The following is a 23,834-nucleotide window of genomic DNA, read 5'->3' as shown; positions in this document are numbered from 1 at the left end:
GACAAACACACACGGTTCATCTTTAATGAGTGTGTGCGCGCGCGCGCGCAAACCACTGAAAGTCCCGGCGGAAGTACTGATGTGATCGAAATGCCGAAAATCAGGTGATGATGAGAAAATCTGTAATTACAGGTGAAGTAAACTAAGAAAAAAACACGAGGGGGGGGCGCTACCCTCCATGCAGTGACAAAGTAGTCCCGCTGCTGTTCTTCCCCGCATGCTTCCCCATTTGCGGGCTGCCCCCAGCTGGTTTGTGGTTGCTGCGGGCGCGCGGCGCACGTGAGCGCGGGGAACGCGAACAACAATAGAAAGCAGAGGAGGGAGGCGCAGGCGCAGGGAGCAGCTTCCTCGCGGCGGAAGGAGACGTCGGATCTCCTGCAGGACAATGTGAAGGAGCCAAGCGGAGTAGACGCAGCAGCCGGGATGGACGCGGAGGCGCCGTGAGCTTTTTCGCCGCTGCTCCCCCACCAAAACCCCGTTGAGGAAAAGGCTTTTTCCTCCTTTTTGTTCCCGAGGAGCGGCCGCGGAGATGGGAGACGAGCGCTGAGGAGACGCGGCGGCTCGGCCGAAGAACGGCAGAAATATGGGTGTCGCGCTGCGGAGTCTGTTGTTGTTGTTTAGCTTTTCTTTTGTCGTACGAGGTAAGTTGAGCCCTCCCGGACCACTACCGCCGTTTTCACCGAAATACGAGCTGTTTGTGCGGGTGGAGGTGTGCGTGTCCTACAGCGAAAACGCTTTTCCAGAGTTCGGCCCGCGGAGCTAAAGCTAGCTTCCCGCTAGCAGCCCGTTTGTGTCGGACGAAGGAACCGCAGAACAGCCGACGTGCGGGAACAGAACCGCAGCTAGAGCCGCGCGTGGGCCGCCGTTACCCGGCGTGGCCGTGGACTTTACCGGCAGCTTCCTCGTTTCCACGGTTTTACCGTGTAACGTAAAGAGCAACAATGCTACGGAGCAGCAGGTTAGCCGCGGCTAACGTAACGGGGACTACTTTTCACGTGTGATCGCGGTGGGGTTGTGCTGCGGTCACACCTGCGTGAAAGACCCACAGCAGCAAAAACAAGAAGCGCCGTGTTCTTCAGTGGAATCCCAAAGGTTCTGATGACCTCCTGCAGAACCCGGGAGAACCCACAAAACTGGCCAAAATCATTAAACTGTACCGACAGGAAGGTCGGTGTTCCGGTTTCATCCGGATCGCACCTTTGTCTGGATCTCAGTGGATCCGGGTTTGATCCGAACTCTTCAGGTTCTGGCTCAATGGACTTTTCATATCAGGCTGGTATTCCGCTCCCACACCTATCAGGTGTTCCCAGCCCGGATAGGGTTGGGTTTCTGACCCAGAACTGCAGGATCCTGGTTTCTGACCCAGAACAGCAGGATCCTGGTTTCTGACCCAGAACTGCAGGATCCTGGTTTCTGACCCAGAACTGCAGGATCCTGGTTTCTGACCCAGAACTGCAGGATCCTGTTTTCTGACCCAGAGTTGCAGGATCCTGGTTTCTGACCCAAAGGTGCAGGATCCTGGTTTCTGACCCAGAGTTGCAGGATCCTGGTTTCTGACCCAAAGGTGCAGGATCCTGGTTTCTGACCCAAGGGTGCAGGATCCTGGTTTCTGACCCAGAGTTGCAGGATCCTGGTTTCTGACCCAAAGGTGCAGGATCCTGGTTTCTGACCCAGAACTGCAGGATCCTGGTTTCTGACCCAAAGGTGCAGGATCCTGGTTTCTGACCCAAAGGTGCAGGATCCTGGTTTCTGACCCAAAGGTGCAGGATCCTGGTTTCTGACCCAGAGTTGCAGGATCCTGGTTTCTGACCCAGAGTTGCAGGATCCTGGTTTCTGACCCAGAACTGCAGGATCCTGGTTTCTGACCCAAAGGTGCAGGATCCTGGTTTCTGACCCAGAGTTGCAGGATCCTGGTTTCTGACCCAGAGTTGCAGGATCCTGGTTTCTGACCCAGAGTTGCAGGATCCTGGTTTCTGACCCAGAGTTGCAGGATCCTGGTTTCTGACCCAGAACTGCAGGATCCTGGTTTCTGACCCAAAGGTGCAGGATCCTGGTTTCTGACCCAGAGTTGCAGGATCCTGGTTTCTGACCCAAGGGTGCAGGATCATGGTTTCTGACCCAGAGTTGCAGGATCCTGGTTTCTGACCCAGAACTGCAGGATCCTGGTTTCTGACCCAAAGGTGCAGGATCCTGGTTTCTGACCCAAAGGTGCAGGATCCTGGTTTCTGACCCAGAGTTGCAGGATCCTGGTTTCTGACCCAGAACTGCAGGATCCTGGTTTCTGACCCAAAGGTGCAGGATCCTGGTTTCTGACCCAAAGGTGCAGGATCCTGGTTTCTGACCCAGAGTTGCAGGATCCTGGTTTCTGACCCAAAGTTGCAGGATCCTGGTTTCTGACCCAGAGTTGCAGGATCCTGGTTTCTGACCCAAAGGTGCAGGATCCTGGTTTCTGACCCAGAGCGTCAGGATCCTGTAGCAGCTGAGTGGTCATATTGCGGGTTTGGGCCGAAGCAGCCGTCTGCATAACCCCCCAGGAAGGGTTTCCCAGTGAGAACAGAACTCAGAACAGAACCAGGAAAACTGAAAAATTCGACAGCAGTTCCAAACGGGTTTTGGAGGAAAGTAGTTTTTACAGAACCGCTGATCCAGATGATGACAGGTGGACCTGCGTCCAAAAGACCAGAAATGTTTGCAGGTCTGATCTGAGTCATTGAATCCAGAACAGACCCGTGTTGGGGGGGGGGGTTAAATAGAAGGGGAACAGCATCATTGTGTACCTGAATTTGTTACCGCGGTAACCTGCCTCCGTCTTGGGCCGGACCCCTGACATCCGTGGGGTTCTGCTGGTCCGTTTCTGTGCAGTCGGTTCCGTGGCCGTTCCTGAGCGGTTCTTCTTGTTTGTAGTTGCAGGCGAGCCGCTGCTTCTGTACGCGAACCGGCGGGACCTCCGCCTGGTGGACACCGCCCACGAGAAGGCCAACGACACCGTGGTGGTGGGCGGGCTGGAGGACGCCGCCGCCGTGGATTACGTCTACTCTCAGGGCCTCATCTACTGGAGCGACGTCAGCGAAGAGGCCATCAAACGCACGTTCTTCAACCAGTCGGGCGCCAGTCCGGTCCAGACGGTGGTGCAGGGTCTGGCCTCCCCGGACGGCTTGGCCTGTGATTGGTTGGGGAGCAAACTTTACTGGACAGACTCAGAAACCAATCGGATCGAGGTCGCGGAGCTGGATGGGTCTCTGAGAAAGGTTCTGTTCTGGCAGGAGCTGGACCAGCCCAGAGCCATAGCCCTGGATCCAGAGCGAGGGTGAGTCCTGTCTGGGTCTTTCTGTGTGCGTCTTGTCTGAAGCCAATGTTTCCCAGAATGCACTGGGGGAGGCAGAGGATTTGGAGCAGGAAAGGCAGCAGGTTTCAGTCTGGAATCCTGATGGGGGTTCAGACCCTCTGAGGTGGAGACGCGGCTCCAGAGCGGCTCCTGCTGTGGTTTCAGCTCTGCAGATGCATGATCTTCATCTTCACTGCAATTCCTCTTCATCACGTCTTTGCTCTGAGGAGAAGCCTGAACTTAAAGGATGATGAGGTCATCATGGACGTCATCATCCTCAGAACCAGAGATGCTCCAGTGGTTTCTACTGGAACATCCCTGGTTCTGATCCAGGAGGTCAAAGTGTTTGGGTTTTCCGGCGCCGCGTTTGTCGGTTCAGAAAAGCGGGAAAACGGAGGGTTCCCTGCTCCTCTGCATCAGGAAGTCCAGCGGGACGCACCGTAAAATGAAGCCGCAGTTTATTTTCAACCGGCCTCCACCTGCTGAGCTTCATCTGCGGCCGACGTTGCTCTGACATCCTTCAGCGCTGCTCCTCCTCCTCCTCCTGTCCTTCATCAGCAGCTCTGCTGTGCTCCCAGCGTCTCCCCCAGGGAGGAGCTGTAAATCCATTAGGACTCAGATAAAAGCAGCCGATAACGGATTCAATCATATCTTTAAATGTGCCCCCCCCCCCCCCGCCGCTGTTTTCCCGCCTCCTCTCTGTTCACGGAACGGCTTTCCGTCTTTGATCCTCTGTCAGATAACGTCTCAGAGAGCTACCGGCACTAGAACAGGACCGGTCCAACAGGTGGTTCTGAGGGTCCGGTCAGGCCGGATGGACTTTGATCTGGAAGGTTTTCCAAAGTTTCTGGGATTCTCTGGTTCTGATGGGGATCTGATCAAAACATGTTGATCAATCCCCTGATTGATCAATCATACAAGTGTGTGTTGTGTCTCTGTGTGTCTGAGTTTCTGTGTGTTGTATTTGTTAGTTGTGTGTCTCTGAGTTTCTGTGTGTGCGTGTTGTGCCTGTGTGTGTTTGTGTTGTGTTTCTCTGAGTTTCTGTGTGTGCGTGTGTGTTGTGTCTGTTTGTTGTGTGTCTGGGTTTCTGTGTGTGCGTATTGTAATTGTGTGTGTGTTGTGTCTGTGTGTGTGTTTGTTGTGTTTCCCAAGTTTCTTTGTGTGTTCGTTGTGTGTCTGAGTTTCTGAGTTTGTTGTGTCTCTGTGTGTCCGAGTTTGTGTGTGTGTGTTGCTTGTGTTTGTTGTGTGTCTCAGAGTTTGTGTGTGCATGTTGTCTCTGTGTGTGTTTGTTGTGTGTATTTGAGTTTTAGTGTCTGTGTGTGTTTTTGTTGTGTTCCCGAGTTTCTGTGTGTGTTGTGTCTCTGTGTGTCTGAGTTTGTGTGTGTGTGTCTCTGAGTTTCTGTGTGTGCGTGTTGTCTGTGTGTGTTTGTTGTGTGTCTCTGAGTTTCTCTGTGTGTGTGTGAGTGTTTGTTGTAATTGTGTGTGTGTGTGTTGTGTCTCTGTGTGTCTGAGTTTGTGTGTGTGTGTCTCTGAGTTTGTGTGTGTGTGTGTGTTTGTTGTAATTGTGTGTGTGTGTTGTGTCTCTGTGTGTCTGAGTTTGTGTGTGTGTCTCTGAGTTTCTGTGTGTGCGTGTGTGTGTGTGTTTGTTGTAATTGTGTGTGTGTGTTGTGTCTCTGTGTGTCTGAGTTTGTGTGTGTGTCACTGAGTTTCTGTGTGTGCGTGTGTGTGTGTGTGTGTGTGTTTGTTGTAATTGTGTGTGTGTGTTGTGTCTCTGTGTGTGTTTGTTGTGTCTCTGTGTGTGTTTGTTGTGTCTCTGTGTGTGTTTGTTGTGTGTCTCTGAGTTTCTGTGTGTGTTTGTTGTAATTGTGTGTGTGTGTGTTGTGTCTCTGTGTGTGTTTGTTGTGTCTCTGTGTGTGTTTGTTGTGTGTCTCTGAGTTTCTGTGTGTGCGTGTTGTGCCTGTGTGTGTTTGTGTTGTGTTTCTCTGAGTTTCTGTGTGTGCGTGTGTGTTGTGTCTGTTTGTTGTGTGTCTGGGTTTCTGTGTGTGCGTATTGTAATTGTGTGTGTGTTGTGTCTGTGTGTGTGTTTGTTGTGTTTCCCAAGTTTCTTTGTGTGTTCGTTGTGTGTCTGAGTTTCTGAGTTTGTTGTGTCTCTGTGTGTCCGAGTTTGTGTGTGTGTGTTGCTTGTGTTTGTTGTGTGTCTCAGAGTTTGTGTGTGCATGTTGTCTCTGTGTGTGTTTGTTGTGTGTATTTGAGTTTTAGTGTCTGTGTGTGTTTTTGTTGTGTTCCCGAGTTTCTGTGTGTGTTGTGTCTCTGTGTGTCTGAGTTTGTGTGTGTGTGTCTCTGAGTTTCTGTGTGTGCGTGTTGTCTGTGTGTGTTTGTTGTGTGTCTCTGAGTTTCTCTGTGTGTGTGTGAGTGTTTGTTGTAATTGTGTGTGTGTGTGTTGTGTCTCTGTGTGTCTGAGTTTGTGTGTGTGTGTCTCTGAGTTTGTGTGTGTGTGTGTGTTTGTTGTAATTGTGTGTGTGTGTTGTGTCTCTGTGTGTCTGAGTTTGTGTGTGTGTCTCTGAGTTTCTGTGTGTGCGTGTGTGTGTGTGTTTGTTGTAATTGTGTGTGTGTGTTGTGTCTCTGTGTGTCTGAGTTTGTGTGTGTGTCACTGAGTTTCTGTGTGTGCGTGTGTGTGTGTGTGTGTGTGTTTGTTGTAATTGTGTGTGTGTGTTGTGTCTCTGTGTGTGTTTGTTGTGTCTCTGTGTGTGTTTGTTGTGTCTCTGTGTGTGTTTGTTGTGTGTCTCTGAGTTTCTGTGTGTGTTTGTTGTAATTGTGTGTGTGTGTGTTGTGTCTCTGTGTGTGTTTGTTGTGTCTCTGTGTGTGTTTGTTGTGTGTCTCTGAGTTTCTGTGTGTGTTTGTTGTAATTGTGTGTGTGTGTTGTGTCTCTCAGTTTGTTGTGTGTCTCTGGTCAGTGTGAACAGCAGTCCCACAGCATGTTCCTGCACAATAAGTCACCAATGAATCGTTTTCACGCTGTGCAATACGCAGATCACAGAAGACATGAATTATGATCAATGTTTCCCTTAAATGTGCTGAAACAATCGATGCATTCGACCAATCAGATGGAGCCCTTTGATGTCAGATTCCCGCCTCCTATGTAGACGAGGTTCATTTGGAGAATAAGTGATGTTAACTCTAATTTAAATGAAGCTGTAAGTCAAATGGAAATGATCTATGTAGATGTTTTGCTGTTCATGTATCACAACTTATGTCTTCATCGCAATATTGATCACTAATATGGCGAGTTTTCCTCGTATCGTGGCGCCCTACAAAAAAACCCGGTGTTTGTGCGTCGGAGGAGCTCAGCTGTTCTCATCAATGGATTATTACCGAAACCCTTCAACAGTAAGGAAAGCTCAAACTGCAGGTTCCACGGTTACATAAAGATTCTATTATGCGTCTATTAGAGTACAATGAAATCATATGTTGTGTTTGAAATGTTCAAGGCAGACGTGGACCCGGCTCAGCCGCGGCGATGAATGCTTGGGGGGGCGGCACAAAGCGGCTTTGTTCTGCCGCGCTCTGCACGCCTGGACTCGGTCCAGGGCGCTGATGGTACGGTTCAGGGACCGGTCCAGAACCCAACCAGCAGCTGCTGGGAGGTGGTTGTCTCTGTGTGAGCGCTGCAGCAGCAGCTGGATCAGGACCACGGTTCTGACCCGCTTTAGCGAACCTTTCAGAAGGACTTTCGCTTTTCTATGGAGCAGATTTTATAACACTAAATCAATTCATTCAAGCTAACCGTCATCCGTGCTCCAGTTCCTGACCGAGTACCTGGTCTCTGCTCCTGCTCCTACACCTGGATGTGGATCCTGTCTCCGGCTCGACTCACACCCCCGACTGTCCCCCCAACTCCATCTGGATGAAGCTCGTCTGCTGGACTTTAAATATGTAGTTGTAGAGTTAGATAAGTTAATTCTGGTAAATCACCTGTCCGTCCTGGGGGAGGATCCCTCCTTCATGCGGACCCCCCTGAGGTTTCTTCCTTTTTCCAGAATCCGTTTTTTTAGGAGTTTTTCCTCACAGAGAGGGGGGGTCTAAGGGCAGGAATGTCCAGTTTAGTATTTTCCTATTGAATTCTTTGTATTCATGATCCTTTTGAGTTCATGTTTAACTTTTTCAATTACCGATACGAAACCATTGAGACGACTGTTGTTGTTGTGAATTTGGGCTAAACAAATAAAATTGAATTGACTAATGGAGAAAATAGAATTAAGTTTTGGATTCTGGAGCTACTTTTTTATGATTGAAGCTTACAGTCACAATCGTGTGACGTCGTTCCCAACCAACCAGCTGCTGTCACTCAGTCTCCTGCACAAGCACAGGCTCCTCCCCTTTTTTGAGGGGCTGTTCTATGACCTGATGATGGACGGTTCAGGCGCCCACCCCCTCCCAGAGTCACATGGCACCAGCCCATGTGTGTTTTGTAGTTTTTTGGGCTGAACCATTGAATGGACCGAGTGATTGTGACTTCGCCCGTAGAAAATTCAGATGCCACTTTTTAAATGATATGGATGCCGCCATGTTGGAGCCAGCAGTCGTCTGTAAGCAGTGCTGGGTCCTAGTTGGTCTGAGTCATCGTTTCTATGGCAACCATTCACACAAATCTGGAATGAGCTTGGTTTAAGGCCACACCCCTACCACTTGAAAGCGGGCTACATAAAATCTGTCAAATAATTTGGACATGGGGGGCCTGCAGGCCCCGCCTACTTTCGTTGAGGCATCTGGTTAATGAGGCTTGTGAAGAAGATGTTGAAAGAATGAAAAAGTTTATCCGATTCAGATGTTCTGTTTCTGATTTCAAATATTTAAATACTTTGGTTCTTATTTGATAAATTCTGTCTGAGCTTTGCTCATTTCCTCAACGTTCGCTGGAGTCCAGGATGATGAGTGGATGGGGTCGCCGTCAGGTTTGGGTTTGGTCCTGGTTTGGAAGAGTCTCAAAGCCTTAGATGGGTTCAGGACGCTCAGACCGGTGTCGTGGTTGGAGTTTGTTCTGCTGGGTTTTAAATGGCCAGTATTATGGTCAGACATCCCATAATACTGTTCTGGTCCCGTCCTCTGATGCTCCTCTGCTCCGTCAGGTTCATGTACTGGACAGACTGGGGGGAGGTCCCGAAGATCGAGCGGGCGGGGATGGACGGCACCAACCGCTCCATGATCATCCACAAAGACATCTACTGGCCCAACGGGCTGACGCTGGACTACAGCCAGCAGAAGCTGTACTGGGCAGACGCCAAGTTCAACTTCATCCACCGCTCCAACCTGGACGGATCCCACAGGTTCTGACCCCATCCCGACCCCCCACCCCACACTCTTCCACTGCTTGATTCAATTCCGTGTTCTTGCTCTTCACAGGGAGGTGGTGGTTAAAGACGAGCTTCCTCACCCCTTCGCCCTCACGCTGTACGAGTCCACGCTCTTCTGGACCGACTGGAACACCCACTCCATCCACTCTTGTACCAAGGAGACGGGGAGGGGCCAGCGCACCGTGCACTCCAACATCTTCTCCCCCATGGACATCCACGTGTTCAGCCCCCGGAGACAGCCCGTCTGTGAGTGACCTTTCACCGGCCCCGCCCCCCTATTTTCTGTTTCCTTTACATTACCTAGTGGGTTCTTGAGCAACGTTCTAGTGTCTGAAGGTTCATCCAGGTGACGTCGTCCTGAAGGTCAGTCCTGGCGCTCAGAGGTCACGTCTGACCTTCAGGTCTTCCACAAAGGTTATTGGATGATAAACGAGAATTTTTCCCGTTAAAGGTCACATTTCCCGCCGTGGGCCCCCACCTCCATACTAGTGATATTGTAATTTTGCACAGGTGTAACCAAAACAGGGCACAGACGTCACGTGAACAGAATGTGACACCCAGAGTAGCGGGGCTTCTGCTGGTGCTAATTTTGTGGGTTGATCTGTGCCCCCCATGTGTGAACGTTACGTCACTTCTTCTCTTCGCCAACATCGAGACAGTAAAGCCGCTTGAATCATCGGTAACATTTCCCAGCAGCTCTGTCCGAGCTGTTACCGGATACTAGGGCTGGGAATCACTGGGTGCCTCACGATACGATACTATCACGGCATGGTGATATTGTGATAATCGATATATATCGTCTCTAACAACTCACGATATATCAAACTTTAAGAAAGAAGAACTTCAAAAACTGTTTTTTGGAAAATATTTCCCCATTTATTTTTTAGTTTTTAAACACAATAATAATGAACAACTTGTGTCCTATTTGGTGTAATGAATAACAGACTTCTGTTTAACATTTCTGAAATCAGTAATACTCTGTCTTTGACAAAATGACAATTTTCATTTGGACATATCTGTAAAGTTTGGTTTAAACAATAGTTAACATGAACAGCAGCCATTATTTAGTACTAAACTACTGCAGTCAAGTAGCTGCCAGACACATTGGTACTAACTGTTGAAAAACAAAACCATGGCTATTATTTACAAAACTAGCTGTGAATCAGATATTCTGTGAACAAATTATAGTGTCTTTCTTAAAAATAAATGACACCATTTAGTGCAAATGTGGTGGAAACAAAAATAAAATTCTCCCAGAAAACAAAAATTCAAGTAGCTAGAAACTTTCCTTTAAGTTATATTAGACTTAAACTGCTTTCCAAATAAATGACCAGGAATAAAATCCATGAACTAAAGTGCATCTAAAAGTAAAACATCTTTGTGAACAACACGTGTCTGTGTCGGTATCCTCGTACGCTGGGGACCGAACTGCCATCAAACAAAACAGAAGAAGAAGAAAACGAGCACATGGTGGGGCAGGCCAGCCCTGGTAACTGCACATGTGCAGTAAGGACCGAGCCTGACTTTGTGACATTTTAGTTTCTGTTTCCTGGCCAACGCTGAGATTGCTAAGATCTGAGGAGAGGGTCTGTGAAATGCTCCCAGCAGGAGGGGCCGTGTAACATGGGGGGGGTCTGTGTCTGCAGCCGAGTGACGTGGGGGGGTCTGTGTCTGCAGCCGAGTGACGTGGGGGGGTCTGTGTCTGCAGCCGAGTGACGTGGGGGGGGTCTGTGTCTGCAGCCGAGTGACGTGGGGGGGTCTGTGTCTGCAGCCGTGTAACGTGGGGGGGTCTGTGTCTGCAGCCGAGTGACGTGGGGGGGTCTGTGTCTGCAGCCGAGTGACGTGGGGGGGGTCTGTGTCTGCAGCCGAGTGACGTGGGGGGGTCTGTGTCTGCAGCCGAGTGACGTGGGGGGGTCTGTGTCTGCAGCCGAGTGACGTGGGGGGGTCTGTGTCTGCAGCCGAGTGACGTGGGGGGGTCTGTGTCTGCAGCCGAGTGATGTGGGGGGGGGTCTGTGTCTGCAGCCGAGTGATGTGGGGGGGTCTGTGTCTGCAGCCGAGTGACGTGGGGGGGTCTGTGTCTGCAGCCGAGTGATGTGGGGGGGGGTCTGTGTCTGCAGCCGAGTGATGTGGGGGGGGTCTGTGTCTGCAGCCGAGTGACATGGGGGGGTCTGTGTCTGCAGCCGAGTGACGTGGGGGGGGGTCTGTGTCTGCAGCCGAGTGACGTGGGGGGGGGTCTGTGTCTGCAGCCGAGTGACGTGGGGGGGTCTGTGTCTGCAGCCGAGTGACGTGGGGGGGGTCTGTGTCTGCAGCCGAGTGACGTGGGGGGGTCTGTGTCTGCAGCCGAGTGACGTGGGGGGGGTCTGTGTCTGCAGCCGAGTGACGTGGGGGGGTCTGTGTCTGCAGCCGAGTGATGTGGGGGGGGTCTGTGTCTGCAGCCGAGTGATGTGGGGGGGGTCTGTGTCTGCAGCCGAGTGACGTGGGGGGGTCTGTGTCTGCAGCCGAGTGACGTGGGGGGGTCTGTGTCTGCAGCCGAGTGACGTGGGGGGGTCTGTGTCTGCAGCCGAGTGACGTGGGGGGGTCTGTGTCTGCAGCCGAGTGACGTGGGGGGGTCTGTGTCTGCAGCCGAGTGACGTGGGGGGGTCTGTGTCTGCAGCCGAGTGATGTGGGGGGGGTCTGTGTCTGCAGCCGAGTGATGTGGGGGGGGTCTGTGTCTGCAGCGGTCAACAGTCCCTGCTCCCGGGACAATGGCGGATGCTCCCACCTGTGCCTGCTGGCGCCGTCCAGCCCCTTCTTCCGGTGCGCCTGTCCCACCGGCGTGCAGCTGCTGGAGGACGGGAGGACCTGCAGAGACGGTGAGGGGGGGTCATCTTCTCTGTGTGTGTGGGGGGGTCGATTGAAATGTTTGTGCTAATCGTTTGACCCACAGGTTGTTTGTGGTTTCATGGATGTTCTGCTACTGGGTTCTGTTTGACCCAAACTCTCATTTGGGTCAAAGGCTGAAACATTTGTGTTTAAATCTCCACATTTGGAGCGTTTTCTTGTTGACAGCTGACCTCCTCCTCTTCCTCTGCCGCCTCCTTGTCGCCGTCCTCCTCCACCTCCCCAGGTGCGACCCAGATGCTGCTGCTGGCTCGGCGGACCGACCTGCGGCAGATCTCTCTGGACACGCCAGACTTTACGGACGTGGTGCTGCAGGTGGAAGACATCCGTCACGCCATCGCCATCGACTACGACCCCGTGGAGGGTTACCTGTACTGGACGGATGACGATGTGAAGGCCATCCGTCGCTCGCGGCTGGACGGCAGCGACGCCCAGTTTATCGTCACGTCTCAGGTGAGCCATCCTGACGGCATCGCGGTGGACTGGATCGCCCGGAACCTGTACTGGACCGACACCGGGACCGACCGCATCGAGGTGACTCGTCTTAACGGCACCATGCGCAAGATCTTGATCTCCGAGGACCTGGACGAGCCCAGAGCCATCGTTCTGGACCCTGTGGCTGGGTGAGTCCAAGACTTGGATGGGGTCTGGCTTTGATGTGGGTCAGAGTTTTACTGTCGGCGATGAAGCAGGGCAGATGTTCTCCTTTAGGTCAGATGGTGAACAACCAAAGTGTTTCGTCGTTTGGAGGGACATTTTAAAGCAAAACCAGTTTCAATGATGTGAGGATCTGAGGCAGCCCGGTTCTGTGTCACAGATACATGTACTGGACCGACTGGGGCGAGGTGCCGAAGATCGAGCGGGCCGATCTGGACGGGATGGAGCGGGTGGTGATGGTGAACACCTCCCTGGGCTGGCCCAACGGCCTCGCGCTCGACTACCACGAAGGGAGGATGTACTGGGGGGACGCCAAGACGGACAAGATCGAGGTGAGACGTCGCTCTGCCGGCCCGCTCAGGTCCAGGTAACGCCCACGCTGGCTCTCACACCTGAGGGTGAGACAGAAATGAAGGACGGGTGTGGAGTTCTGAGAGAGAAACAACTAAACAGGTTCTAGTAGCTGGGAACGCTGCTCAGGCCTCAGGAAGTTCTGAAGGTTTTTGGAACGCTTCTCCGATCCCTGGGTTCTCCGATCCCTGGGTTCTCCGACCCCTGTTCTCCGATCCCTGGGTTCTCCGATCCCTGGGTTCTCCGATCCCTGGGTTCTCCGATCCCTGGGTTCTCCGATCCCTGGGTTCTCCGACCCCTGTTCTCCGACCCCTGGGTTCTCCGATCCCTGGGTTCTCCGATCCCTGGGTTCTCCGATCCCTGGGTTCTCTGATCCCTGGGTTCTCCGATCCCTGGGTTCTCTCCTCCGTCCTTCAAAAACCCGTTTCTCTTGTTTGCTCTCAAACGGTACAGAACAGTTTCAGTCCCAAACTGGAGCGGGTCAGCAGAGGTTCTGTCTGAATGTGGACCACGTCTATAGTGAGTCGGGTCTGACAGTTTGCTGCTCCTGGTTTTACCGCTCGGCTTCCCTCCGGGGGCTGCAGGGCCCCTTCTTTGGCCCCCGTCAGAGGGGCCTCTGCTGGCCTCCTCCCCCCTCTGTTCCTCAGCGGACCCAGTTCTCCTGGTGAAGGCCCACATCTGGTTCTGATTGCGGCGTGCGCTGCAGCTGCGGTGGGCCCTGTTTAGACCAGAATGTGAAAGCCGCCCTGCGGTCCGCGTCCAAACCAGCGGAGACCTTCTGGCTGAAGCTCCCGGGATGGAAACTGCGTCTTAGATTTACCCACCGCCTTCCTGATGCTTTCAGGGTGGGGGCGACCACACGGGGCCGTCCTGGCGGCAGCCAATGGCGCAGCTCCACGCGGCGCGGATGGGGAACGGGGGCCGTGCCGATTCCAGGCCTGGCTGGTCTCTTCTGCAGATTCCTGACATTTTTCATGGCTGGCTGTGCTTCAGCTCCGATCAGATCAGACCGCCAGCTCTGGGTCTGAGGCTGTCGCCCGCTGGAGCCCGATACCGTCAGGAATGCAGGTGTTTTCATTCCTGGCGTGTTCAGGTGATTACAGGGGACCGGGGTCACCAGGCCCCTCCCAGCACAGACGCGTTTTTGTCAGAGCGCCTCGCAACTTTTTCTGCCGCTGCTTCTCACTTCTGGAGATTTTCTCCAAGTGTTTTTGTGGAAAAGTCAAAGCAGCTGCAGTCATGTGACCACCAGCTGGATGAACGTCTGTCATTCCAAACACATTCCTGTTGGTAGCCGTCCGTCGACACCAGGAGTCTGTTCATTGTTGACAGAATAGTCATCCAGGATGCTGCACAGCAGAAAAATGATTCAAAAAGTTCAAATCTGAACTGGAAAGAGAACCTTCTAATGAGTCTCCAGGTAGGAGCAGGAGGTTAAGGGTCAGATCTCCGCCCACCGACCAGGTGTTAATGATCCAGATGAAAGGGGCGTGTCTTATTTGGGGTGTAATGGACGTAGAGGCCGCCGTTACCTTCACTTCCCATTAAAACCATCCTTTCTTTTTGATTATTTCTAGTTATTTATTTCATGAGGTGCACTGGTGACTCGACCCCTCCCACAGTGAGCTAAATCAGAACCGTGGTCTGGTTTTCTGCTGGATTTTCCTTCTTTTGCAGTTTCAAAGCGACTCATCTTGACTAAAATGGAAATCTGACACGCACATGTGTCCATTTCTGTTTGGGTGAAACCCCTCTCAGGTGTGCTGGCGACTTTACCTGACAGTCTAGTCACCTCAGTGTAGAAATGACTAGAACCTGAACAAGTGGGGAGTTCATGTGGTCTGACCTGGGGTTTTGAGCCGCCATCGGTGTGTTTCCGTGTGAACGGGGCCGTGGCTGTAACGCACTCTGAGCCTGCCATGAAGACTCGCCATTTACCGTTCAGAATTGATGCATTTGGGCAGGAAGTGACATCACAAAGCTTAATGAAAATGTGAAATAGCTGGGACCCAGACCGTTAATCCATGCTGTCTGTCACCTGTCGGTTCAAAGGCCACGCCCTAAATCCCTAAGGTTGATAAAAAAATCCTGATGTAAAATAATCGTCACTAATATTCCATCTGAGCATGGAGGGAATAATTTGATACCAGGAGCCTCAGCGGTTTGGTGGTCGAGTCCCAAAGGATGAATGGAGAGTGTCCCCAGTGGACGTTTGCTGAACTGCACGTTTCCAGTTGTTTTCCGACACTTGGATCCTGGAACGTCAAACTTTTCCAGCACAGTCCAGTGCTGACACTAGAAGCTGTTTGTGCAGGTGATGAACGTGAACGGCACCGGGCGGCGGGTTCTGGTGGAGAACAAGCTCCCTCACATCTTCGGCTTCACGCTGCTGGGAGACCACATCTACTGGACGGACTGGCAGCGCCGCAGCATCGAGCGCGTCCACAAACGCACCGCAGAGAGGGAGGTCATCATCGACCAGCTGCCCGACCTCATGGGCCTGAAGGCCACGTTCGTGCACGAGGCCTTTGGTGAGTGGCGGACCCCCCCTCTAGGTCTGGAGTTTTCTGCTGGCTCTGAGGGTTTGATGTGTGACGTGGGTTTTGCGCCTCACAGGTTCGAACCCGTGTGCAGAGAGCAACGGCGGCTGCAGCCACCTCTGCCTCTACAAGCCGCGGGGGGTCCAGTGCGGCTGCCCCATCGGGCTGGAGCTCATCGCCGACATGCGGACCTGCATCGTCCCCGAGGCCTTCCTGCTCTTCTCCAGACACACGGACATCCGCCGCATCTCCCTGGAGACCAACAACAACAACGTGGCCATCCCGCTCACCGGCGTCAAGGAGGCCTCCGCGCTGGACTTTGACGTCACCGACAACCGGATCTACTGGACCGACATCACTCTGAAGGTGAGCGTCTGAGCGGGCCGCCTGGTCTGTCCAGGGAGCCCAGTTCTGACCCGAGTCTCTGTGGTTCTGCAGACCATCAGCCGGGCATTCATGAACGGCAGCGCTCTGGAGCACGTGGTCGAGTTTGGCCTGGACTATCCTGAGGGCATGGCGGTGGACTGGCTCGGGAAGAACCTTTATTGGGCTGACACCGGCACCAACCGCATAGAGGTGGCCAAACTGGACGGGCAGCACCGGCAGGTCCTGGTCTGGAAGGACCTGGACAGCCCGCGAGCTCTGGCTCTGGATCCAGCTGAGGGGTGAGCGCTGCAACCGTCTATGACGGGTCCGCGGTACTGTAGGTTCTGTTCTGACCCGGCTCTCTGCAGGTACATGTACTGGACCGAATGGGGCGGGAAACCGAAGATTGACAGAGCTGCAATGGACGGAACCGGCCGCATTACTCTGGTGGGAAACGTGGGCCGGGCCAACGGGCTCACCATTGATTATGCGGAGCGGCGGCTGTACTGGACCGACCTGGACACCACGCTCATCGAGTCCTCGAACATGCTGGGTAAGCCGCTTTCTCGACCAGGACCGCTGCTCTGCTGTAGTGAAGAGGGTTGATGAACATGTCTGGGCCACACGGTCCTGCTGACATGAACCGGGTCAGAGCTTACTCCTTCAGACCCGGACACATTTTAAATTCTGTTTTACAAGTTTGATCCAAATTTGAACTGGACTTATGGGACCGAACTCGGACTAGTTCTAGAGTCTGGACCAGGTTTAGTCTAATCTACTAAATCTACTCAATCGGATCCAGACTTGTTCAAACTCAGTCTTGGTTCGGTTTTAAACTGGACTCTTGGTTTGGGCCGGTTCCAGGTGCAGCGTTCAGATCTTTGCCGTTCTCTTCAGGTCTGGACCGTGAGGTGATCGCCGATGACCTCCCACATCCGTTCGGTCTCACCCAGTACCAGGACTACATCTACTGGACGGACTGGAGCCAGCGCAGCATCGAGCGGGCCAACAAGACCAGCGGGCAGAACCGCACCCTCATCCAGGGCCACCTGGACTACGTCATGGACATCCTGGTGTTCCACTCGTCCAGACAGGGCGGCTGGAACGCCTGCGCCGCCACCAACGGGCACTGCTCCCACCTGTGCCTCGCCGTGCCCGTCAGCAGCTTCGTCTGCGGATGCCCCGCCCACTTCTCCCTCAACGAGGACAACAAGACCTGCAGCGGTGAGCCCCAGTTTCAGGGTTCTGGTGCTGGACCGGAGGTCAGGTGTGTAACCGGCGCTTCTGTCCCCCCTTCAGCCCCCACCTCCTTCCTGCTCTTCAGCCAGAAGTCGGCCATCAACCGGATGGTGATCGACGAGCAGCAGAGCCCCGACATCATCCTGCCCATCCACAACCTGAAGAACGTCCGCGCCATCGACTACGACCCGCTGGACAAACACCTGTACTGGATCGACTCCAAGCAGAACCTCATCCGCCGCGCTCAGGAGAACGGCAACCAGGTAGGCCAACGCCTGAACCGGAGGCGGTTCTGTTGCTGTACCAGCCGGATCTCGGTCTGGAGACGACGTCTGGCTGTGACTGTTGCGGAAGGTTCTTGAGAACAGATCGAAAACCTTTTTGTCAGAAGTCGCCATCTTGAAGCGCCATTTTACCTGCCAGGTGTTTGTCACATGACCGACCGCTGTCAGCGTCCCGGGTCGGGTCATTCAGCGCTTTAGTTCTTGGTTGTTCTCCTGAGAACTTCAGCTTCCTCTCCTCAGACCTGAAACGTTCTTCTCCCGTTTCTGACGGAACAACCAGAACTCCTTCATTCATACTTTTGGACCCCGTTGGGTTCTGGAGGACCGCTCGTGTGTGAATCTGGGTTTTTGGAAGAGGACATTTCCAGAGTCTCCTCTCCTGGACCGAGAACTTCAGGCTCTTTGCACTGAGACCTGAAGCATGTGGTTCTGACCCGCAGGCTCCTGTGACCCGTTTGTGTTTGCTGTTCCAGTGCACGACGGTGGTGTCCAGCTCCCTGATCGGACCGGGTCAGGTTCTGCAGCTGTACGACCTGAGCATTGACATCTTCAGCCGCTTCATCTACTGGACCAACGAGGCCACCAACGTCATCAACGTGACGCGCATGGACGGCAGCAGGGTGGGCGTGGTTCTGAACGGCGAGCAGGACCGACCGCGGGCCATCGTGGTGAACCCAGAGAGGGGGTCAGTGACCTTTCTGTTTGCACGTGCACGCTCCTGCGCTTTCATGCTCCCCGTCAGTTCATTGGAACTCCAGAACTGTCTGGAAAGATCAAAGTTCTGGTTTGGTTCTGACCGGCCCGTTTGGACCTGTACCTGCAGAAAACTCAGGCAGCGTCTCCCCTGCTGTCCCACAGGTACATGTACTTCACCAACCTGCAGGACCGCTCCCCCAAGATCGAGCGGGCGGCGCTTGACGGCACCGAGCGTGAGGTTCTGTTCTTCGGCGGGCTGGGGAAGCCCGTCGCCCTGGCCATCGACAATGACGTGGGGAAGCTGTTCTGGGTGGACTCGGACCTGCGGCGCATCGAGAGCAGCGACCTTTCCGGTGAGTCTGGGTCACAGTGGGATCTGCTGAATGCATAGAGATAGGTCTGCTTTTCAAAATAAAACTTCCTTCAGAGTAAAGTTGGTGGAGCAGAGAGGAACAGGTTTCCTTTGGCTCCATGTCTTGGATTGTTGGACGCCCCTCATTCCACACATTCATCAGATCCGTCGTCTACCTGCTGGTTCCTGGCCGCCGGGCTTTGGCTTCTTCATCTCTTGAAGTCTTCATCCTCACTTCCTGCTGGAGTCAGGATGCTTCATGTGGCCGTTTGCAAACAGCAGTGAAGTCTGGATTTATGATCTGTGACGGTTCTGCTCGTTCCCTCCTCGCTGTCTGACGTAAAACTTTATTGAAACTGTCAACAGTTTACACTCAGAGGCTCTGGCATCTGAGAATGTGCCGCGGGGGAGCGTCCGACCCTGGAATCTTCCGTTCTGTTGGGTCCGGTCGCTGAAGAACTTTTTTTCCGTCTGTATAATTCTGAGCATCCTTGTTCCTCCTCTTGCCTCCCCCGCCTCCCCCTTCAGCTCCTCTCCCCTTTTGTTGCCTCCGTTCCTGAAGTTTTTCCTTCCCCGGTGCTTTTATTTTGTTAAATCCTTCAGGAGCCAATCGGATCGTGATCGCAGACTCCAACATCCTGCAGCCGGTCGGGCTCACCGTGTTCGGAAACCATCTGTACTGGATCGACAAGCAGCAGCAGATGATCGAACGCATCGACAAGATGACGCGGGACGGCCGCACCAAGGTGCAGGCGCGCGTGTCCTACCTGAGCGACATCCACGCCGTGCACGAGCTGGACATGAGGGACTACGGTGAGTCCGGCTCACGCCACCAAAATGGTTGTGCGAAGGCGGCGGCCTCAACCTGGTTGACCTTGCAGGCAAACACCCGTGCACGTGGGACAACGGCGGCTGCTCGCACATCTGCATCGTGAAGGGCGACGGGACAACGCGCTGCTCCTGCCCCGTCCACCTGGTGCTGCTGCAGGACGAGCTCTCCTGTGGAGGTAAAGCGCCGCCCTGACCCGCACGGACGGGGCTCTGCGGCACCGCCCACATCACCTTCTGTCGTCCTCAGAGCCCCCCACCTGCTCGCCGGACCAGTTCGCCTGCACGTCCGGCGAGGTGGACTGCATCCCGCAGACGTGGAGGTGTGACGGCTACTCGGAATGCGACGACAGCAGCGACGAGGAGGACTGCCCCGTCTGCTCCGAGGACGAGTTCCAGTGCGACAGCCGCCAGTGCATCGACCTGAGCCTGCGCTGCAACGGGGAGGTCAACTGCCAGGACCGCTCCGACGAGAACAAGTGTGAAGGTGAGCGGGGCAGAGTGGCGAGGACGGGGCGCGGCTGGCGGGGGGGTCCGGCAGAAAAGCACTGGTCGTCAAAGTGCTGAGGCATGATGGGCTGTTTGACCGTCCCGGACTTCGCTGGTCCGCTCAGAAGGTTCTGGATTAAGATGTTCTGATGTTTGCGTCCGCAGTCCCGATCCGGTGTCCCGCCGATCAGTTCTCCTGCTCCAACGGTCAGTGCATCGGGAAGCACAAGAAGTGCGACCACAACATGGACTGCAGCGACAACTCTGACGAGATCGGCTGCTGTGAGTCTCCATGGCGACACGCCTCCCTAAAGCTCCGCCTCTGCTGTGAATGTGCTACATGCTAACAGGAGCTGCATGCTAACAGGAGCTACACTTTAGCTCCATGCTAAACGTATACTACATATTAATAAGCTAATAAGCTACACGCTAACAGGGGGTTAAGTGCTAATGGGGCTGTGTGCTAACGCGAGTTACATGCTAACAGCGGCTACGGGCTAACGGGGGAGGATGCCAAAAGTTTTTTTTTTGTTTGTTTTTCCTCCTGTTGGCTCCACTAAAACGTTTTTTTGATGTTTGTCAGACCCAACAGAGGAGCCGCCGCCTCCAACCAACAGCACCATCAACTCCATCGTGGGCGTGGTCATGGCCTTGTTCGTGGTGGGCGCCATCTATTTTGTGTGTCAGCGCGTCTTGTGTCCCCAAATGAAGGATGACGGCGAGACCGTCACCACCAACGACTTCGTGGTCCACGGGCCGTCGTCTGTGCCGCTGGGATATGTTCCACATCCGAGTTCGCTGTCCAGCTCGCTGCCCGGTGAGCACCGCGCTCTGAGCTTCAGACGCCTCGTTTCTGCGTTTTTAGGCTCCACCTCCTCCTGACATGACTCGCCCTCACCTGTCCACAGGTATGACCAGAGGGAAGTCTGTCATTGGTTCCCTAAGCATCATGGGCGGGAGCAGCGGCCCGCCATACGACCGGGCCCACGTCACCGGGGCCTCGTCCAGCAGCTCGTCCAGCACCAAGGGCACCTACTTTCCTCCGGTGAGGCCCGGCGCAACACGCCTCCCCGCCGCCACCACCTCACAGACGTCTTGGTAACCTGCTGCTCTGCCTTTCAGATCCTGAACCCTCCCCCCTCTCCCGCCACGGTCCGGTCCCAGTACACGCTGGAGTTCGGATACTCCTCCAACAGCCCATCCACCCACAGATCCTACAGGTCCGTCTGCACCTCCAGTCCCAGTTCAGGTTTAGGCGCTCGCTGCAGCTTGTTTGGATTCCCACGGGTTCGTCCTGGAGTCCATCTTACTCTAGAACAAATATTTAGTTCTTCTCTAGGTTCTGATCCGAAACTGCTAGAGTGAGAATAAAAACAAGTGGCTGTAACGTCAGCAGTGGTTCTGTCTGTGGGCCTCCGCTGATGGATGCTCTGTTTGTGTGGGCGGAGGAGCTCATCTGGAATCCAGACCTGAGTGGACCCATCATGATTCAGACCGACCACACAGGCCGCCGTGCGCCTCGCCAAAAACCTCAGCGCTTGCAGAACTGAGCAGAACTTCAGGTTTCCACTCGTGGCTGTTGGAGCCTGATGATCTTCATCATCGTCACTCGTTTAGCTGTTTCACCAAGTGAACGTCGGCGTTTGATGCTGATTGTTTTTAGTCATTTAGTCAAACTCCCTCCATCTAGTCTGCGGCGGTTTCTCAGTGGTTCTGTTCTCGTGTTCTGGTCGGTTCAGCTGCTCCGGGGTTCTGTTTGTCAGGACAGCTTGTTGTGTTTTTCCTGTTTTACCACGTCTCCCTCTTTTTCAGTTACCGGCCGTACACCTACCGCCACTTTGCTCCTCCCACCACGCCCTGCAGCACGGACGTCTGCGACAGCGACTACACGCCGGGACGCCGGGCGCCGCTCAAGTCCAGCGGCGCTGCGAAGGGCTACACCAGCGACCTCAACTATGACTCTGAGCCGTTCCCGCCGCCGCCAACGCCCCGCAGCCAGTACCTGTCGGCGGAGGAGAACTGCGAGAGCTGCCCGCCGTCGCCTTTCACCGAGCGCAGCTACTCCCACCACCTCTACCCGCCTCCGCCGTCCCCCTGCACGGACTCCTCGTGAGCCACACCGCCCGCTCTCTGCACGGCTCCGCCCCTTTATGTAAATAGCAATTGTGCATATATGAGGTCAAACTTGGAAGGAGCGTTGGACCGAAAAAGGGAAAAGGGAGAAAGGGGAGCTGCAGGACATTTGTACATTTGAAAAAGAGAAAAGCATATTTATATATTTTCTATACAGTGTTTACTGATGACGCCATAGAGATTTGTATTAAGAAATTTGTACATTTTTTAAGAAAAGGTTTTATTAAAATCGTGACAAATATAAGTTGCCTTAAACCAGGAGAAGGACAGAAAGCACACCAAGCAGCGAGACGTTCCATTTCTCCAAAGCCAAAAACAGCCCGAGCAGGCGGTGGCCACACCCATTGCTGCGCCGCTCCATGGTTACCATGACAACCTGAGGGGGCGGACAGCCTACGTTGAGAATCCATTTTTCTGAACACTGTGTGGTACGAGGAAGAGTGGAGATGGAGCCGTGCCCCCCCCCAGACCATGGCGTACGGCGGCACGAAGGAACCGTAGCGGCGCAGCGGCAACCAAAATGTGAGTTTGGTGGTCGCGTGACGGCGCCGCCGCTGGGCTCCTCGTCCTGTTGGTGACCTCGTGCCTCAACAGCTTCACCTTTTGGTTTCAGTGCCACCTGATAGTATTTTTGTACCACGAAGCGTGTAGATAAACGTATTTATAAGCTATCTAGAAGAGCCTTGTAAACCAGTCTGATTGTTTCTCATTCCTTTTTATATCGCCTCTATTTTTCTACAGAATCAGACGTACAGCGACAATCTCCCAACACTTGAACATATCCAGGTTTTTCTGTCCCCACGTGGGCCAAAAAGGTGGGCGTGGGGCCGTGTGGGCGGGGCTCGCAGTAGTTTCCCTCCGGGTGCTGAAAAAACACCAGCATGACGCCAGACAATCCAACGTCTGACACACATCTGTCTGTGTTTCAGAAGGAAAGCTCCACATTAAGACGCCAAAGTTTACATGAAAAGATGCGTTTGTCCCAAAGTTCCTGTAGGAGGACGTGAAACCGTCTGACGTTCCCGCCTTTGACGGTTTTCTGTTCCGGAGCATTTCCATTGCACGTCTGCTCTGGAAAAAGCTCCAAATGTTTGCGCGTGTTTTTATTAGAAGCTCGGGTTTCCAGAGGGGGTGGAGCCTGTCGGGGTGGGCCTTCGGGACGTCTCATTACTGCACTTTACAGGACGTGGTCCGACAGGAGGTTTAGCTTAGCTGCAGAGCTGCTCCGTGGAGGCCTTTGGACGTCCACAGATCAGAGCTCTGGATTCACAGAAGACGGATCAGATCTGACCGCTTCATCATGCAATGCTTCTGCAGAAACCTCCTCATTCTAACCACACTGAAAACGGTGGTGCTGCAGAGGACGGCTGACGTGCGGACTCCTTTGGGGCCTGCGGGAGGCGCCGTTAGACAGTCCAGGCACTGGAAGTGATGCACAGACTGAAGATGAATGAAAAGGCTGACGGGAAGGGAGATGGTTTTGGGTGAAAAGCACTTTTGTCTGTGTGAGGAAACCCTGGACTGCTTCACCCGGACGTTTGTGGACGCTTCATTCCTGCTGACTGTTGTTCTGCCTGTAACCTGATCTCCACATGGACCTGTACAGCCCGCCAGCTGCTCCCATAAGCTCTTGTAATCTGTCAAATGTTGGTTTATTTTCTGCTTTTGTTGAATATAAATTGAACTTGTCATGGAGTATCTGTGTGGTTGTTGGTGCTGTTGGAGAAAACCTCAGACCGTGGAGGGCCGGGTCATGTGGTCAGGCTGGGGGCGCGTCAAGAAACCGTCCAGGAAAGGACGATTCCTCCGGAAAAGAGTTTGGGACGACGTTTCGACTGGAAGGTTTGAAGAGTAACTTTGAGGAAGCGTTAGTGATGACATCAAAACGGAGGCGTTCAGCAGTTTGATGTACCGTGTAGAATCCTGATTCTGAAACCAACCGGATTTTCTTTTAGTGACGTTGACGGACGTCTGGATCCGGCCAGTCGGAGAGCTGCTTCCTCGCAGGAACCGGTTCGTTTAAAATGTGGTTCTGCTGGTTTCTGCTGAAGGACAGAAGCTTATGAAAATCTGATGCATCAAAGTCAAACCTGCAGTGACTGGAAATGAAAACCAAACCAGGTTTCAGTTTTCATCCTCACTTTTTCAAAGTCAACTTTATTTATACAGAATTTTACTAACAGAACATGCAAACATAAATAAATTCTCTGGCACAAAAAATCGACTTAAGAAAAACAGGAGAAATCGACCAAAAACCTCATCTAACAGCTGAGCTATTTAAAGTGATCTGTCATTAATTAAAGAAACAAGACTATTGGTGCTAAAATGAGGCTGTGGGTAAAA

General features: G+C 53.5%; 1 protein-coding gene across 1 annotated transcript; it reads left to right on the top strand.

The window, feature by feature from the left end:
- Positions 1-275: 275 nt before the first annotated feature.
- On the top strand, positions 276-23,187 carry lrp6 (LDL receptor related protein 6). The gene is made up of 23 exons (XM_023952314.1): positions 276-641; positions 2,905-3,307; positions 8,452-8,649; positions 8,726-8,922; positions 11,394-11,528; positions 11,783-12,179; positions 12,374-12,545; positions 14,879-15,095; positions 15,181-15,470; positions 15,543-15,769; positions 15,839-16,023; positions 16,368-16,694; positions 16,770-16,972; positions 17,467-17,678; positions 17,852-18,042; positions 18,645-18,854; positions 18,923-19,048; positions 19,120-19,356; positions 19,524-19,640; positions 19,942-20,175; positions 20,267-20,403; positions 20,481-20,578; positions 21,171-23,187. The coding sequence occupies exons 1-23, from the start codon at positions 584-586 to the stop codon at positions 21,469-21,471; spliced, it is 4,872 nt and encodes a 1,623-aa protein (XP_023808082.1). The 5' UTR covers positions 276-583; the 3' UTR covers positions 21,472-23,187.
- The last annotated feature ends 647 nt before the right edge of the window (positions 23,188-23,834 follow it).

Source organism: Oryzias latipes, chromosome 23 (assembly GCF_002234675.1).
Source record: "Oryzias latipes chromosome 23, ASM223467v1".
In the NCBI taxonomy this organism is placed as follows: domain Eukaryota; kingdom Metazoa; phylum Chordata; class Actinopteri; order Beloniformes; family Adrianichthyidae; genus Oryzias; species Oryzias latipes.
This window is presented reverse-complemented; position numbering and strand designations above follow the sequence as displayed.